Below are 19,698 nucleotides of genomic sequence, written 5' to 3' on the forward strand. Positions count from 1 at the left end.
ACCCCTTATTTCTCCTATTATGTTAACTATATCATATTTTTCTTAACTGGCACAGAAAAAAAGGAACAGAGCATCAGTTGATGTACAACAGATATAGGAATACCACAGTTTTCATTGGCAATACTGTAAATGGATAAGAGGTGCCCCATCTAATGAGACATTAACATTTATTATCCCTTAATAAATATACTACAGTAGTTGCTTTAGGTGATCAGAGATTAGGAATAAGTTTAGAAAAGAAATATAGAAAGATGGAGCATTTAACTGTTTTAATCTGACAAACAAAGAGGGTTCTGACACTGAAATACTACATGTACCTCTAATGATGTAGAATTATACATTAAAAATAATTATTATCTGTACAGATGCAAAAATATAAGGTTTTATATCATACAATTAACCTGGTATAGAAATCATTTAAAAATAAGCAGAAACCTCTTGAACAATTGAGGTATTAATCCTTTTGAATGTTCCTCCAAGGGTATTAAATAAAACATCTTTAATAGTGAATCTAAACATTGCTCCTTCTGCCCTCCCCCCCCCCCCCAATTTCTGAAAAACGTTAACTACCTAAATAAATGATTAGTAATTTTTGCTCATCTCACACATTCTGCCTTTTATCAGAATCAGACTCTTCAAGTACGGTAGTACAACTCATTTCACAATACAATACTAAACATATAGATTATTTGAGAATGTTTTTACTTTTTCAGATGCCAAAAATGCTAATGCTGCAATTTGAGTAATCCTAAATATTTCAGACTAGTTCTGAAGGCTGAAAAGGTCTATGAAAACTTGCAAAAGTACTTAAGTAATTAAATTTAGAATGCAAAACACTTACACAAACACTAGTATATTATAATCACACAAAGTAAAACTTACAATGCAGCTTATAAATTTGAGTACCCTAAAGAAAAACTCCAGAGGCAGCAAGATCACAAATGAGTAAACTAAAGTTCTTGATGGTAGAAACGTTCATCATGGAGCTGCCTGCCATAATCTGTTGCTTCACTTGTAAGGAACAAATCCTGGTTCTCAAGAATCTCTGCTGCAGAGAGCTTTTTATCATCATTCAAATCCATTTCTTCAATCAGATGAAGAGCCTTTAAAATAAATGGAACACAATGTGTTTTGTCCAGTAAGTTGACGCTTTCATTTATGAATATGCTTTTAGCACTGATTTCTCCAATTCCTACCATTATTTTAAAAGGGACTGTTGTAACACAAAATGTCTGTCACCTTTGAACCAAAGATCAACTCCCTTGTATGTTTAAGGCACTGTTACTTCCCCCTCAATAGTTGAAACTGCACATTTAGAATACGGGTTTGTTTTCTCACAGTTCTTCTTCCGTCTTGTAGCAAAGTGATAATGCTGAATGTCTAGCCTCACTCAATTCTACAGCAATTTAGCAATATCAAACAGGATCAAGCAGAAGAAGATAGTATTAAAACAAATCTCCACAAGCAGCAAAAGACAATGAAGAGTCTTACTGGAAGAGCAAGTTTCTTGTTTATTCCCCTGGTCAATGTGTGTTACACATTCACCTTTTTGCCAGATCCAGAGAACAAGTCTGTTTCATCTCCCAACCACAGTGCTTCAGCTCAGTCTATCGGCAATTTTACTTTTACCTCTGGAGGTCCCCAGTGTGCTGATTACAATGGCCACCATCACATAAGTGGGGCATCATCCAGGATTTGAACTCCTGTGATGCTTGTAATGAACTTGCAGAGGAAGTATATAATCCACTGGTCAGCATATGTCAAATGTCCACCTCTGTGCCTGATCCACACAAGATGCACAGCTGTTACAACTCTCAGCTACAGAGCCTGGCTCTTTAGGTCAAGCTGTAGATACTCCTGTTTTCAGCTCTGGACATCCCTAATTTGCTGGTCACACTTGCATATTTTCTTCTTTAATTCTGACCTAGTTTATGGTTTGGATAAGAAAGTTAAAAATCTGAGTCAAATATTTCTCCAGTATTTGAAGATGGCTAGTTTAAAATATCTGAGGTACAGAGCTGCAGCTGAATATTCTTTATAAATTTTTTAATCAGTTTAAAAAAAAAAACTTTGAATTTCAAAATATATGAAGAGATTCGACCATTACACAGCAGCTTTCCCATTAAAGACATGGAACACTTGCCTTCTAAAAGAAAATACTTTTACCTTCAGTCTTGGAAGTGGGGAAATAACAGTTCATAAAGCTGTATCTGTCCAAGTGATGTGTACACACAAGAGCTTCAACCTTGGATAATGTCACTCTCCCCACCCCCCCCCACACCACAAGGCCAAAGCAAAAATCTTGATTTTCAGAAATGTCTGAGATAGCCAGGTTAAAGAAAAACAAAACAAAAACCAAACAACCATGTGCTCAGAAAGTACAGTAGATAGTTTGCAGACAGTTCACAATCCTAAACCTCATTCATTTGAACAGTACAAAAGCAAGTAAGTTCAGTAAGTTCAGCAGTAAGATAAAAAAAGTTGAAGAGGCATAGCTTGCTATGGGTTTTAAGCAGGTCTCACTCAAGACAACTGAGTTCTGTTTAAAAGCAAAACAAGTTACATTATGTGTCTCCAAGACAAAAATTTATAACCTAGCACAGCAGTCTTCTCTCCTCCTGTCACTTCTTGGAAATGTAGTATCTATTCTTGATGGGTAGGTACTGGAGCAAAGGTTTAAGAATATTAGATGGTTTTCAAGCTGCAGGTCTTACAATATCTACACACATTGGTAAATTAAGGAGAAAGGCATACTATCCCTGGTTTTATTGGTTTGTCTCAACCGACGAACTGTTTTTTGGGGTTATGTAGCTACTAGCTTAAATACATAATCACAAAGGATTTGAGAAAGAGAAATAGTAGAGTCAGCCAAAAATATTTTAAAAAATTAATGACAATGCAGGGACCAAGAGTAGCATTCTACTAAAGCAAAAGATTGAACTGTTAGTCTAAGGGGAATGAATGTGTGGGATTTTGGTAATCTAGTGGTCAAGCAACAAGAAGTCACTTGCAAATATCAAGCTGCAACTGCAAAACAACTTTCAAACTGCATCCAATGACTCATTCAGTGTCACCATCTCTCTAGCCTGAAGGCTCTAGATTGAGCCCTTGGTACTGGAAAAGAAGACAGGTACCATGGTACAAATAATGTACTGAAATCCTTCAAAATTAAGCTGTCAGCTTTAAAAAAAAATAATAATAATTAACTGGATAAGCAAACAATTACTGAAAAGTTACAAGACCACCCAGGATTTAAAGAAACTACACAGAAAGAGACACAAAGCCAGTTATTCAGCAAGTATAATATGATCCTTGAAGAAAGAATGGAGCAGCCTGAAAAAAATCAGATTTGGGCAAGAAATATCAGGATATTGGGGTTCCTGCTGACAAAGATTGATTGGACTTTTATCTTTGAAGAAATGTTATTTCAATCTTTTTGCAACTTAACCTCAAAAAAGGCCTGACACATTGAGAGCAAATACTGGGCTCCTGGCCAAGTTTTTTTCTGGTGACAATACAACAAAGATGTTAAGAGGTGGCTTCAGTAACCATGCTTTCCAACACAGAGGAGGTGCTACGCTTTCTGGCACAGAACATGCTGTCTGTCTCGGAGGCAAGAACAAAAGAGGATCTAAATATGAAGGGGGAAAAACACGTTCTTCCCTCCAATCTGAAATGTCAAATGATCTGATGCAGTCAAAAGAAGGAACAGTTGAATAATCAATATAAAGTTATCGGGGACAAAAGGGAGAGTGAGGACTGTTTTCCAAAACAAACAATTTGGTTTTGGGACATTAAGTGCTTCAATTGTCTACAGGAAAAAAATCAGAGGAAGGAAAAACGGCTAGACGAAAAATCCATTTAAACTCCTTATAGCACATTACACCTAATTCAACTGATTTATTATTTTAAACTTGGATTATGGTATACTTAGGTTCTGTTTTGGTTTTATGTACTTAGGTTTCTATTACCCAAGACACAAATGGTAGCAACTTATTCAGCTAGATAAAGGGTAACAAGTTCTATCAGAAGAATGCATGTTTTGGCTTCTGTATTAATATTTAATTGATTCATGTTATCCATCTAGTACTTTGGAAAAATTTATCATGGTTTTGCTAAAAATACTGTATCTTCCATCAATTCAGACCGACTATTTACCTTTGAGAAATGCCACTGTATTAATTTTATATTCTGACCAGCATTCATATAGTCCATAGGAATTCCAACTGCTGCACTATGCAACATTTTTGTAACAATCGTCATTCTTTGTTAAGGTGAAAGTCATAATTTTATAAGAACTTTATGAAAAGCGTTATTAGATGCTCTTTGGTTACTAAGATGTAAAATATACTTTTTTTTGTACAACAGACTAAATTAACGCAGCATATATTTGGTCATTTTACACAATAGCACAATATTTTCAAGAAGTTTCATTAAGTCTAAACAAAAGCCATGAACTCAAACCTCATACCTCCTCTTGTGCAATACCCTGATTATTAGGTACTACCCAAGTCAGCAGTTCTTGAGGGTTGAGTTTTCCATCATTATCCTTGTCATAATCATTCACAAATCGATCCTTCTCGACAAGTATCCATTCTGGATCTTCATTTGCAGCTAAATAAAAAGTATTTTTTAAACTTAAGACCATTCAATATCTTTGAGATTGTTTTCTCCTCTTTTCTATCACAAAAATTGACTAGGTTTAAGATTAAGCAATGTCACTACAGCAAGCATTACAGATCGTTGTCATTGAATTAAATCAACAAAACAGTTTCCTATACAGACACTCCCCGAGTTACGCAATAGTTCTGTTCAGGAAAGCCTTGCGTAACTTGAATTTTGCATAACTCGGAAATGTATACCCATACGATACGCAAAAATTTCCGAGACTCAAAACTCGTACTTCTGGCTTATGGAACTTTTTCCGTAAGTGTGAATTTGCGTACGTCAGGTCTTGCGTAACTTAGGGAGTGTCTGTAGATGTAAACAGAATTAAAAACAAAGCTTACAGTAATGGAACTTTAAGATTGCAACCTTAAAATTCGAGAAATGTAATGAAGGATACAATCAACTCAGTCATCACACTTTGAAACAAAAAAGTGTTTTACTTAAAATTGTAACACTGCTTAATCTAACTGAAATAGATTAAGCATTTCTGAAATAGATTTGTGTATTTGGCAATCTAGATAGTGTCAATTAATTACTTTACACATTTCTCTGCCTCTTCAATAAAATGTATTTTAAAGAGTAACCATTTGTTAGACAATTTTTTCCTGGTAACAAATTTTATAGTGAACCATTAGCTGACACCTTATGAAACCTCATCAAAAGAAGCTGACATCATATAGAAGACTGAAAAAATAATCAATTCAGAAACAGATGTTTCCACTGTATATAAGGCATGGGTGAGGTCTCTTTCCTTTTTCCTCATTAAAAAGGATGTCTGTATGCAAACAGACTCTTGTTTGAGCTCAGCGGCCCCTGCTGTTGAAGTCAAACTTGCATCATAACTGGATGCTGCAGAAATGGACTCTTCAGGTGGGGCAGGCTATAATTATGAAATGATCAACGGGTTGCCTACCTACTTTATATCAATCATCTGGCAGAGTTTAAGTTTTGCTTTAAAACTAGCCATTTAAAAAAGAAAAAGTTCCTGGTACTAATAGCTGCTTCGGAGTCACCCCTGAGAATCTGTGGTTTTATAACCACGTTTTTTGTTTGTTTGTTTTTTTAAAGTGTTTTTCTCCTCCCTGTTGTAGCGTGAAAGCATCAAAAATGCCTCCCTCACCCTATAACTTTAGAGGTGGAGAGGCTTTGTCTCAGACTACAAGGAAAGGAAGCCCCTTTAACGATTCCAAGCACACCCCTCCTCTTTCCTCAAGGGCTTGGGAAAGGGGAGTAGCAAGGGATGGGAGGGGAGAGAAGGATTCCTAGCTGACTGACTGGATTCACTAGCCCCTCTGCACCTAAATGGCATAAGCCTCTTCCTCTGCACCCAGGAGCCTGGGGAATGTTCTTTGGTTAGGAGTTTAAAAACCAAAACAGCCACCGTGCCTTAGAAGGCACAAAGAAGCCTCTGTTCATTACGCCCCCACCCCCGTATTTTACTTACTTGGATCTCTTCTGTAGTCACCAAGGAACTCTTCCAGGCTCACAAGTCCATCACCATTTTTATCATGTTCTTCTAAAGCCTCCTGAATGACAAATTCCTTTTGTGCGCATATGTATATGTGACAGAAACATTAGTTGGTAAAAACTTAACATTAAGAAAAACAGCAACATATCGTTCTATAGGACTAAAAGAATGCATCCCATATTCTAAACACTTATTGGTGTCAAACAAATTTCTCTTTCCGTGTAGAATAGTGCAACAATTAAACAGTCACAAGTCCAGTCCTGGAGGGAAATAAGTCCACACTGCATATTCATTTGACTTTTAATGCAGTCACATTTTACTGAAATCAAATCCGAAAGGGATGCTTGGATTTGGAATCCTGGAATTGAATTCAAGACAATAAATATGAATATGAAATATAAATTTAAAAAGGGGCACTGCCACCTATTTGAACAAAATGGATCACTTTTCTCTATTGCTTCCAATTTGGTAAATACCTTCTGACAGTAAAATTATTAGCGAAACTTTTTAAAAATTATCTGCCTTTGACACTATATTTTTCAATGGAGTTAAAGCCAATGTGCCTGCTTGTCTAGTTTTACCATGCCTTGTTTGTTCTCCAATATCACCAGTCATGTCACACAAACTGATGCCAGGTTTGCTTTGTGCTCCCTCTGGTGGCTGGCTCTGCAGCAGCAAAGAACTAAATATTACAGGTTCTATAGAGGAAAGAAGCGATTTCTTTTCAATTTCTTGGCAAGAAAGTACCAAAACAAAATCCCCAGCATATTTAGATTAAAAAAAATTATAGACCTCAGATCATAACGATGTACCCATTTAAAAATCATACTTGTGAGTGAAAATGTTTCATCTATCTTTATAACTACTTAAAATTACTATAACTAAAAGATTAGGATTTTTTTTCATTTTATTCAAAATCCTCTCAAAAGAAAGTGTTTCACTGTTATGTGTGCATAGCCAGTTTTACTGTTTGTATGAATCTTTCATACAGCACTAAGAGAAAGGAAAATATTTTTTAAAAATAGGAAAATATGATTGTGAAACCACAAAAGTTAGCATGGAAATACAGGAGCTAGTGTGGTAGCTGAAACTTTTAAACTCTTTGAAACTGATAAGAATTCAACTTGACAAGATCTCTTTAAAAGTAGATCAAAATTAACTTAAAGAATGTAAGTAACTTTTTAAACAAAAGCATCAAACATACACAAGCAGCTGAAATGCATCCTTCATCTTGAAACTAAGAATTCACTTCTAATTGAAAACTGTTTTACCAGGCTAGGAAATCTCACATTCTCACTCAGGCCAGTCATCCAAACCTAGTCAATTCAAGTGAATGAAATTAACGTACTACTTGCTCATCTACATTTAGAACTCTTAGGACTTTCCAGAGAAGTTGATACTAGTACGGACCTGTACTAGCTTATTTTGATTCTCTGGTTCTATCCCAGATGCTATGTTCACCTACAGTCTGCTAGTGTTAGTGATGATGATCATAAAATTGATGAACAAATGCAAATGACTAAACTCCACAATAAATATATATAGTGCATAAATAAGTAGGGCTTAATTTTAAGACTCTTTGTGGCTACAAAATAAAATTGGGACAGCTCTATTGAATTGGACTGAGCATATCTTTTGACAAGTGATCGAACAATTTTTCCCAGCCTGGCTGGTGCATATAACAATGCAAGCTGAAACAGTTTCTGCTACATTTGCATGCAGACTCATTTTAAAAAACAACACAGTAATTTATGCCCTCTCATCTCAGCTAGCATCAAACCTGAAGGTTTATCTGTAGTCAGAAAAGTGACTTTCTGCATCCCTTTTAGAGGGCTGAGTATTCCCTTCACTTAATCCTTTCCCATGCCAAAGGCTTCTTCTTAAGATGATCTACATCTTTTTGATGGGGACTCTTTTCCAAGTTAGACCTGACTCCCCCATCATAAACAGAACACTCTACAGCACTATTCCCAACCTAAGGGGAGAATCATCTAAACTCAAGTCTTGTATGACAATTTAAAGCACCTCCACTACTCTGCTGGGTAGACTCCTGAACCCCAAGACTAAGGACTAAGATATTTGCACATCATATATGTATGTTCTTCAAGAGAAAGGAATAGTAGTTGTTCAGAAGCAAGTTTTCCAAGGTTCGTTGGGCTAAAGACAACCATTAAAAGGTGCAGCCTCGATTCACATTAACCTTTAGAACAAATGTTTTCCCAAAGTCTTACCGTCATATACTCAGCTTCTTCAGGATGCTCAAAAGCAATAAATTCATTCAGATTCAGACCAGGAACTTCATCTCTATTGGCTTTTTCAAACCGCTTCTTGTCCTTTAAATGAAGCTTAAAAAAAAGTTTTCAGAAAATAGACCTGATTAGATCACTTAATGAAGCAGAACAATGGACATCCACAGTAACTGGTTTACAGCTAGAAAACACTGTATTACTTTGTTTCACATATGGGTATAACAGAACCTGTTATGTCTACACTAACATAGCTCATGCAGAGGTAGAAGAGGAGTGCTCTTCGTTAAGGTAATTTATTACAAGAAGTGTGCATATGGAAACCTGCCACTTTTAGACTCCAAGGGAAGACTTTTAAAACAGATTCCTGGCCCAGGCCTCAAATGAAAGAGAGGCAGCGTGACCAGACCAAGCAGCAGGTGTATTCTTCACACACATTACTCCTCCAAAATTCACCAATGCAACCACAAGCACTAATCCAGATCATGGCTAGCTGCATAAATTGAGCCCCAAACTACGGAGGGTAGTACAATAATTATGGTAACCATTACAATGTCAGAACTTTCCCTTTAAAACTTTTCACCCTATGCACCTGATTCTCATTTACACCAAGGCCCCTTCATACTTCTCTGGCAATGTAAAGGAGCCTTAAAGAAGGTATAAGTGTAAAGAACTTATCTGTCAGAGGGGTATATGGATTCTTTAATGCAAGGAAGAATCAGGCATAGTGCTTCTGCACATAGTTCTAATGGAAGAGTGAATTCTCCAATCTGTTGTGTGATTAGTGTACACTTTAAAAAAAAAAATTTTATTATGCAGTATGTGCAAGTGGGTTAGTATGAGAACCTTTCATATTTCCTGACTTTGTGGTTGGTTTGTTTTTGCATTTAATAGTGAACAGTCTCATAAGCCAATTCCGGTTTGTGTTTGTTTTTTTTGGAGAGGAAAGTATAATAAGGAAAAGCCCAGTGTGTCTATAACTGATCCACTCAAGTGTGTTTGAGGGTTAATCAATGCTTGTAAAGTGTTTTTTGATCCCAGGATGAAAGGGGTTATTAAACAGGTGCAATTAATTATTTTTTATCCATTTCAGATTAATAGTCACAGTATATAGGGATAAGTAAGCCTACATCAGCAAGCTATGAGAGGTCACAAATACATTAAATATAATCATGCTTACTAAAGAGGAAGAGAAATTAATTCCTCGCTTATATCCCTCATTTGCTGGCACGTCTCTAAATGAAGTTAGGCTAACTTAGAGCAACAAGGCATGACATTCATAGCAAAGTAAGAAAAGAAGATAGTACAGAAGATTTAAAATCCTATATAATTATTTCTGCAACATAAAGTTATTTTAACCAATGAAATGTTGATCTTAGCTATGGGTTAAATATTAAAACAACTCCGAGTACTGATTACATGAGACAGTACACTTAGAAAATCTATTTTGAGGAGTGGAAAACAAGACTGCCACCCTTTACTAGATTGATATTTTACTTTCTTTAGAATTAGCTATTAAACAAAAATAACTCCATAACAAAATAAAATTCTGAGTGGAGAAATAGGACAACTGCCCAAATCACAGTAAACATTTAAAACAATTACATTGACATATTTCAGTTGCACGGGAAAAGTGTGTGTGTGTGGGGGTGAACTAGTGGGAAACCAAGATACAAACAAAATATTAGTGTGGGGAATGATAAAGCTTTATCTCCCTCAAAGTGTCATACAGTATTATATATATATGCGCTGTTATATCTGACACTAATGGTCTATAATCTGGTTGACAGTTCCATTTGATAGAATTCTTCTTAATTTATTTAGAATGCAGTGTAGCTATGTGGTTAAGTGACCTGCAAAGTTATTCTGAGTTTGTTCACTTCCTCAGTGTATAAGAGTCATGGTCCAAGAAGATCTACTTTGGACTTGGCTGGCTTCTGTCAGCACCCCATGCACTCATGATTTTTAAATTAAAAAATAGTGGCTCTGACACCTCCTTTCCACCAAAAATCCCAAGATGAACTTACACACTCATATACTGCTGTTTTGGGAACAAACAATTTTGTTGTATGTGTTTATAAATAAGCAACTTGAATGGAAGCTGAGACTTTCCTATGGGTGATTCTTAATATATCTTTTTCACTCTCTCCTCTGCTATTGGTACATGAAGGAAATACTTCAGAGAAGTTATTAATTAAAAGCAAATCTCATACTTGCACATGTGATATCACTAGGCTTGACAGAACTTGAATAATTTTTTCTAATTTCAACAATACTGATTTTTGTTTTTAAGATTTTTTTTATACAGATAAAGATTTTCATTTTTGCAATTACTGGAAATTGAGGGGTGGGGTGGGGACAGGATAGGACAATGCTGATCCCAATCTCTGCAGGTGCAAAGTGCAGGGCACGTTAAGGTCTTGCTGAAGAAGAGCAGAGACCTGTGGCTTGGGCTACGAAGAGGACAAGTCCCCTGCTGCATGTGGACAGAGCCATTCAGCAGCAGCGTGGCTTCCCCTACAGCTAGGGGCTTGTCCTCTTTCTCTTCCTGACAGTCCTTGCTGGGGGCGGGTCTCTGATACTGCACCCCATATTCTTCAGTGATATTACTAGGATATAATTATATATTTTATGCAAGATAAGTCATGTGAGGTATCATTAGAAAGTTATGATTTGCAGACTGTTACTGTTGACTGGGGTTTGCTTTTTGTCAATTTAATTGTCAGCTGGAAAAAAAAATCGACTTTTACCAACATCTATTGGTTAAAAATCTAATACTGCCAAGCCTAGGTCTGACCAGCTAGAGTGGTAGGTACTACAGAAATAACATGACCAAGTTGCTGACTAAGTTTCAGAATGCTGAACAAATACCTTTTGAATGCCAGAGGTAATGGACTATCTGGAGAAAACGGACATAAAAAATTGGGGTTTTTCCCCCACCTTAAAAAACAAACCAGCCAAAACAGTATTTCAGATATAAAGAATTTAGGCAAGTAGATAGCACTGATAACTTATCATTAGGTGTTTGAGGAAAGACATCTTGTCATGGAGAAAATAATCTAAAGTGCAGAATTAATTCAAAATTAAAATTATTCACTGAATCTAATACATAGGTACAAATTATCACAATTTAAAAATCTACTCCACACAAATTTGAGAATATACGGAACACTATGTAATGGATTATGTGGTTAGACAGAGGAGTCTAGTATGAATATAATCATATAAATTTACAATTTACCAGTTACCTAAATTCAACCGTCTCTGAAGTAGATACTGAGCAAGTTCATTAGTGCTGGAAATAATATACTGGTTAGGAAAAGGAGTAAGGAACAAGTCTGAGGGAATTTAGGTAAAACAAAATATCAGAACTGGAATTTATTACAACACCCGGGGCTAACAACCTCACAAATGCTACCACAGGATATTTAATTACCTCAAGCGATGGGAGCCTCTCTCTCATCCAAAGACAAGACCTTCAAATGCCTAGGGTTATCTGTGGAAATGTCTTATCCAACTAGCCCAACCCAGTTTACGAGATATGACAAGACCATAGCTTCAGGTGGTACAGCGGACAGTAAAATCAGGAATCAGATTTTTCATGAAGGTATGATATAAGAACTAAACTGTAGGAAAGTGTCAATCTTCTACTTATTTCACAATGCATAGCAGTTAGGACAATGGAAACATCAGTAAATTAAACTTAAGAGAAACAGCTGCAGCAAGTAAAGCAACACCTTGCAGATGGGAAGGGGGGAGCTGAGTCCAGGATAGGGCTAATTCTTTCCTTGCTAACACAGCCCGGAACCAGAATCACCCCTTCTGGAGCATCAAGCACCCTGAGGCATGGGGATTTGGGGAAGAGAGAAACTCCTGAGTGGAGCCAGCCCAAGACTCAGAGCTTGGCTACACTTGCGAGTTAGACCGCATTAAAGCAGCCCTGGGTGCCCTAGCTCACTACCCGTCCACACTGGCAAGGCACGTAGAGCGCTCTGACTCCACAGCTAGAGTGCTCCTGGTGCTCCACCTCAGCAAGAAGATTAACGTTTGTTGCGCCTTGGCTGAAACGCCAGGGTGTCAGTGTGAACGAGGCATTGCATTACTGCACTCTGATCAGCCTCCGGAAATGTCCCATAATCCCTTTAAGTCAAGTGGCACTCTTCTCATTGTTTTGGAATCACTGCAGGAATGCAAATATGCCATTTGAAAGCTCCCTTTCTGACAGCTGGCTGCTTATCGGCTCCGAGACAAAGCAACCATTACTATGGAATACTTGGGTGGGGGGGGTCTGCTGCTGTCTGAACTTACAAGATAGCATGCTGACATGCTCTCAGCCCCCCCTAAAACCCACTCTCTCCTCCCACATACACACAACACACTCCCTGTCACACCCCACCCCATTTGAAAAGCATGTTGCAGCCACTTGCACGCTGGGATAGCTACCACAATGCACTGCTCTCTGTGGCCATTGCAAGAGCTGCTAATGTGGCCACGCCAGTGCGCTTGTAGCTGTCAGTGTGGACATATTGCAGCGGATTTCCCTACTGCGCTCTACAAAGGCTGGCTTAACTCAAAGTGCTCTACATCTGCAAGTGTAGCCATGCCCTCAGAGGACAACAAATACAAAGGCAGCTGCAGCATGATGTCAGGCACTAATCATTAGACTACCTTCTGACTTTGGACACTCCCTCTCTTATGCTTATTGGCCGTTTGCTCTAACGCCTCCTGCTCCCCCGTCCCAATCTTCCACGTCCACCTCCCTCTTCACTCTTCCCTACTGCCTTTCAATGTCCCCTCTCCCCCTGCCTTTGTCTTTCCATTTAGCTGATCACCTCTTAACAAAAAGCTCTACTTGAAGGGGGAAAAAAACAAAAAGCCACCCTCACATCACACCAAGCCCCCTCCAAAAAGAAAAACATATTAAGGATAACCTGACATTTGCAAACCATCACTCTGTTCCCATGTTACCTCTCTTTCCCAAACCATTTGTCTGTTATTCTGTTGGCACAGAGCCTAGCACAATGGGGCCACATTCTTGGTTGACCTCTAAGTGCTACTACAATACAAATAAAGAACAGATGGGTATAGTACATAATTAGTATTGTACAGAAATGAAACAGTGGTCAAAACTTTGGGGGACCAGTTAAAAGTGTATTGCTTGTAGAAAGATTTTGAGTTGTATTTAAAAGGGAAAGGGAATCCATGAAGGTCCCACCAAATGTGGGAAATGAGGGAGGGGAGACTTACAGTTTAGACTTGGAAGAGCAGATGTTGGGAGAAATGGATAAAGCTGTGGCCCGGAAAGGTCTTGTAATCTAAAGGATTGTCCACACTAGGGAATTTTTCAGATTTCCCAGCCACAATGAGAACTGTAGTGTAGACAGGGCTTTGGCTGTTGCCACTTTTTAACACCATGCTATCTAACCTTGCTGGAAGCAAGTCTAATTAACACTTTGCAGTCAACAGTGTCAGCAGCTTTCTGTACTATAGAGTCCCAACATTGTTTACAGCAGTTTAGCAGATTTATGGTGATATGAACTGGCTGAAGGGTACAACAGATCTACACTCTCCATCAGAATGCACCAAAGCAATAGGTGGTATAGGCCTGATTCAGGAAAGCACTTAAGCATCTGCTTAAGTACTTTACTGGACTGGAGCAATAATGAGCAATTCTCTGCTGAATAAATTAACAATGCAACAGATTTAGTCATTTTATTAGTTAGAACAGAAGTAAGCGCCTTGTTATAGAACTTGCTTCAGGACAAGGTCAGCAACTTTGACAAATTTCTATAGAAATAGCAAAGCAAAGGGGAGACATAATGTAGCATGCACACACACACACCTATGATTTTATAAACTGGATTATTCATTTTTATAGCACCCAACACCATAATATCTGGGTCCTAGACAAGGTTCCCTTTGACAATATTTTGTATTTTTTCCCCTTTAGCTCACTGGGCCAGGAGATACACTGAAGTGAATAGTATTCTCATAACATCAGGAAAGGATATGAATTCATTCTTTGGCTTATGCCCTAAACTCTAATTAATGGGGGCTAGGAAGAAACTTTTCCTATGAGCAGGTTATTCCATAGTTGCTTCTACAGGTAAGTTGTACCTTCCTCTGAAGCAGCTGGTACTGGCTACCATCAAAGACAGGATAGCGATTAGATGGGTCACTGGTCTGATCCAGTATATTTCCACCTTACATTGCCAACTGAGGCATCAACTGAAGTGTGGCTTCTAGGATTCCATTACCAATATATTAGTACCCTACTCAATTCTCAAATGTGGCTTGTTGTGTCATTCATTTTGTTGGCAGGAATGTCAATATTTTATTACCTTTTCACTATTCAGCTAGTCCAGGCAGCAGAAAATGTTCAGTCTGTTTACCAGCTCTGACTGTGTTTAACGATGCAACAGAATAAAATGACTAAAGAATCCAACACCGCTACCATTTGCCTCTGCTTTGTGAAAGCTGGTGCTGGAGTATCTTACCTGTCTAAATGATTCTTCTTCTTGATCTTCCAGGAGAGTATTCTCATCGAAGTCAATTAGACGATCATACATTTGAATGTTGTACTCCTCCCAAGATACTAATCCATCACCATCTTTATCATATTCACCAAACTGTTGTTTAGCCTCTTGCGTAACATAATGCTTAAAAGACTGCTGGATCCATGAACTTAGCTCATCTGTGGAAATGCCACATAATGCAATGAAATCTTTATTTTAACCTTTTTTTTAATTGAAAAAGCAATTACAGTAAATGTTGCATTTTCTACATTCCTAAACAGCATTAACAAGGTCTCTTCACATTCAAACAGTGGAAAATTTTACTTGTTAAAATAATCACATGCAATCACGTAAACAGGGCTTCAGTTGTGCCACAGAAATCCACTTTCTATAGGACATTCCTGTTTTTCATGCCAGCCAAGAGAGAGAACCAACCAGTGCTAAAATCCTATGTTATTCCCATGTAGCAGTACTTTCTCCATTAATACTATTAGTAGCATGAAACTGATTACCATCATGATGCCTATTTCAAATTGTTTACAGGGCTAGAAAATACATGAGGAACAGTATCGTTTAACCAAAATCTGTTGGTACAAAAGGCATACTGTGTAAAGACAACTTTCTGCAAAACAAAATTCAACCATTTTAAAAAGTATTCAATATACCAGATTTTTGCATTCTGAAAAGTGTGACAAGCACAAATTATGAATGAGTACAATACATACAGCTATATAAATCCATCAATATCCCCTAAAGTTAATTATCCAAAAGAAAATACTACCAAAGGATTTCCACTTAAAATGAGCCCCAACTAGGCCTTATAAATTTTGGAGTAGACATTAAGCTTTGTTTTTCAAGGAAATATAGCAATTAACAAAAACCCCACACCAAGATGTAGCCAATTGGCAAGTTCTCCCTCTTATACTTAGATATCTTAACCACCCAATTAAAATGAATATTTCCCAAGATCATATTTTCAATAAATTAAAAACCCCCAAACGCATACATGCACATTTATGCACTCATACCCTTCCTATTATTAGAAAAAGAATCTCTAGTCAAAGCCATTAAATTCCAGTGCAATTCTGAAAAGTGACAAATGTAGTCTGAAATGGCACCTTTTTATTCAGATGATCTGCACTTCCACCGTTTCACAGCAGTCTCTTACGCTAACATAAGTTTGTGTTACTTTATTCCTTTTAGCAATACAAAACTAATACAACTTACAGGGGGGGCCCTGTGAAGTTAAGTTGCTCAGCCTTTGGCTTCAGCCCTGGATGGCAGGGCTCAGGGTCCCAGGCATCAGCCCTGTGTGGCGCCCTCGGCCTCAGTGAGTGTAATGCCAGCCCTGCTTGGCAGACCCCAGGGACCCCCGGGACCCTTGTTGAGAACTGCTGCTATAGAAGAAACTTAAGAAGGAATTGATTCTAACTCTCTCTCTCTTAGCTGTGTTTACTAAGAAGGAGTAACAAGAGTAAAAAAGCAGAAACATCTTATTTTTGCACTGAAAGAATCAGATAGGATTCTGGATACATACAAGACAGTTACTTTGCAATCCCAAAGGAGTACCTGTGGCTCCTTAGAGACTAACCAATTTATTGGAGCATAAGCTTTCGTGAGCTACAGCTCACTTCATTGGATGCATACTGTGGAAAATACAGAAGATGTTTGTTTTTATACACACAAATCATGAAAAAATGGGTGTTTATCACGACAAAAGGTTTTCTCTCCCCCCACCTCACTCTCCTGCTGGTAATAGCTTATGTAAAGTGATCACTCTCCTTACAAGAATACTGCACAGGCTCAAGGGAGACATGTTGTAGGGACTGACAAGTTTAGACACCTGGTAACTAAAGAACGGACCTTACCAATGGGGGCAGATAGAAAAGAAGTGGGGAGAATCCCAACAGTGAAGACACCCTCTTTCATATCACACTCTAGCCAGTATTTGTTAGATATACATGCAGCTGCCCCCTTCTGGCAACTGAAAGTGAGACTCTCTCACACCAGAACTTTTTGATTGTATCTCTGCTACCTGTCCCTCCATCTCCACATTTTGAGTCTTCCTCTCCTGTTAACAGCTCCACTGCTTGCCTTTCCTGCTTCCTATAGCTTTCCAGAATAGCAGAGTGAAATCAACATGTCAACTTTAACACTTAGCCACAGAAGAGTAGCAGTGAATTTGACCACTCACTTGTTACTACTATCTCTCTGCAATAGCTTCACAAAGCTATGAGCAGCAACAGAGACACACAACAGTGTCTGCAGACAAAGAAAGACACAGCTACGCTACTAGGTTTGCAACTCAAGATTTTTAAGTATCACACTGCACTATTTTCTCACCCGTATCCACTGTGTACATGAGTTTTTTCCAGTGACACAAAATCTGTGTGCAGCCCCTACCATCAGTAAGGAATCCATCGGAGTCCAAGTCAATTTTCTTTATGATGGCCTTCAGTCTCTTTTGCTGTTCTTCGGGACTGAGTTTAGCGTATTCCTCTGCTCCGTCCTTTGGAAGGAGAGAGAGAAAAAAAACAACAACAGAACTAACACACAAAAGTCTGTTACAGCCCTGCCACTTCTGAACAGAGGGGCAGATTAAAATCTCTCCCCCCGACAAAAAAATAAATCACACAACAACCAGCATTAATTTAAAAAAAAAGAGGGGGGGGGAAAGCTCTCAACGGGGTGGGTGTCATCTTTCAGTAGCGTTCAGAGCCTCCCGCCCTAGGAGACGGGCTGCTGCAGCTCTGGGACTCATCGCCCGGCGCCCGCTGGCTGCGGACTGTGCTCCAAGAAGGGCAGGAAGCTCCGCGCTCACCAGTGCGGGTCTGAGGGGGCTCCCGGGCCGCTCACCTGGCCTCCGAGCAGCGCCTCCCGGTCGTAGTCGGCCCGGTGGTCGCCGTCCACGTAGTGCTGGTCGCTGGGTCCCCCGCACGCCGCGCGCAGCACCCCGAGCACCAGGCCCAGCCACAGCAGCGGCGGGGGCCGCATCGCGCCCGCGTCTCCGCCGAAGGAGGAGCAGAGCTGGCGGCGGCGCTGCTGCCGTCCGCCCTGGCTGGCTGGCTCGACAGGCTGGGACCAGAAGGCTGGTGGGGGCCACCCGGCTGGCGGCTCGTTCGCTAGCTCTACGAAGACGCGGCTGCAGAGCCGGACACAGCGCCCCGCACCGGCTGTGAGCAGCCCCGGCAGGGAGAGAGGGGCTGTGAACGGAGCCGGGCTATAGCGGTGCCCAGCGACCCCAGGCCCCGCCTGGTTCAGAGCGACTTGGGTTCCGCCTCCCCCACCTACGCTGAGGGAGTCCGAGGAGTGCAGCGAGGAACAGACTTGCCGAGTCACAGCTCTCTAACCACAAGCCCCTACTCCCATGCTGAGCTGCGAAGAGAGGACCCAGGAGTCCTGATGCCCAGTCCCCTGTTCTAACCACTAGCCCACACTCAGCCTGGAATTGAACCCAAGAGTCCTGGCTCTCCTGGGTTAGGCCCATGTCGTTGCCATTCAACATCCTCCTTCCCACCAGAGCTCTTTAACTTACTATACCATTTAAAAGGGAAAAAATAAAATGACTTTGGACCCTGGGCTCACCGTCTCCCCTCCCCCCCGCATTGCCCCTGGCCCTCACTCCCTCCCCAGTCATCTTGCCCATCGCCCTTGGCACCCTCTGTCTCCCTACCCACCTGCCTATCCAGGGCTTAATTTGTGCCCTGGCTTGCCAGGGCTGAGTAAGTCTGCTGTGAAAATTGATATTTGTATGGTTGTTAATATCATTTTTCACAACCTCCCAGCTAGCTAGTAAGTCTGCTATGAAGAGTGATATTAACAAACGTACAAATATCAATTTTCGCAGCAGCAGGCTTACTAGCTAGAAAGTCTTTAAAAAAAAAAAGGCAACCGAAAGCAACAACAACAAAATACAAGGATGTACAAAGCACCTAATTTGTGTTTCTATTCTGTTTAGGTCCAGTAAAGAATAGAGAACTGTATGTCATTTTTATTATTGAGTCTGCAATAAAACCCTATATAAATAACTTATAATGATTTGGACATATAGATGTGCATATTTATTTGTTTTCCCTAAAGTTAATTAAGTATTTTAAGAAAATTTGTCATAATGGCCACCAGCAAGAGTTGGTGGCCACACTTTGAGGCCACCAAAAATTTTATTGTGAGAACCCCAGAAGGTTTACTTAGACCAGCCTCTTAAGGTTCCTTCCAGCCTTACAATTCTATGGTTCAAAGAAAAGGATAAGTCCTGTAACTGTTCATCACTGTTTCAGAAAACAAATTAAAACTTGGTCAGTTTCTGTACTGGTGCTGACCATAATTTGTCTTTGCACTTTCGGCAAAACTGTGTTCAGACTAATTGAGCTGTACCCGCTGCTAACACCCAACAGCAACAAACCAAAGCATCTTTGCAGCATGTTTTAAGAGCTGTCAGGTGCACCACATACATTTCATGGTCCACAACTATTATAACAGATTTCCCAGATAACATTAATTCAGTGCAGATGTGTTACATGCAAGCTTATTTGCAATGTGGTCATGCATTGAGATGACCAAAGATAGGAAAAGGAGGAAATATGATTACAAGGGTAATAAAACAAACAGAACACAAACATGTTATATGTATATATATTAGGCAAAAAAGTACAGTTCATGAATAACACTTCCCAAGAGGGAAAACATAGGAGATTATATTCTTCTCTTGAAAATTTGCCTGTGTCAAAGTGTTTCTCAACATTCTTAATTAGTTCTACAATAACATTTGGAGTCATTCTGCTGGGGTCAAGACTCTTCCATA

At 39.3% G+C, this 19,698-nt stretch overlaps 1 protein-coding gene across 2 annotated transcripts; it reads right to left on the reverse strand.

Moving 5' to 3' along the window:
- Nucleotides 1-254: 254 nt before the first annotated feature.
- RCN2 (reticulocalbin 2) lies at nt 255-18,151 on the reverse strand. 2 transcript variants are annotated; one of them, XM_077828264.1, is made up of 7 exons: nt 17,754-18,149; nt 17,301-17,406; nt 14,880-15,076; nt 8,368-8,481; nt 6,113-6,209; nt 4,472-4,614; nt 255-1,103 (listed from the first exon to the last, which is right to left on the reverse strand). In XM_077828264.1, exons 1-7 carry the CDS (start codon nt 17,889-17,891, stop codon nt 951-953), a joined length of 948 nt encoding a protein of 315 aa, XP_077684390.1. In that variant the 5' UTR covers nt 17,892-18,149; the 3' UTR covers nt 255-950. The 2 variants fall into 2 exon arrangements, with proteins under 2 accessions (XP_077684390.1, XP_077684391.1); XM_077828265.1 differs by lacking the exon at nt 255-1,103 and adding an exon at nt 1,110-1,924 and having other exon boundaries at nt 17,754-18,151.
- Nucleotides 18,152-19,698: the final 1,547 nt, after the last annotated feature.

Source organism: Eretmochelys imbricata, chromosome 10, assembly GCF_965152235.1.
Source record: "Eretmochelys imbricata isolate rEreImb1 chromosome 10, rEreImb1.hap1, whole genome shotgun sequence".
In the NCBI taxonomy this organism is placed as follows: domain Eukaryota; kingdom Metazoa; phylum Chordata; order Testudines; family Cheloniidae; genus Eretmochelys; species Eretmochelys imbricata.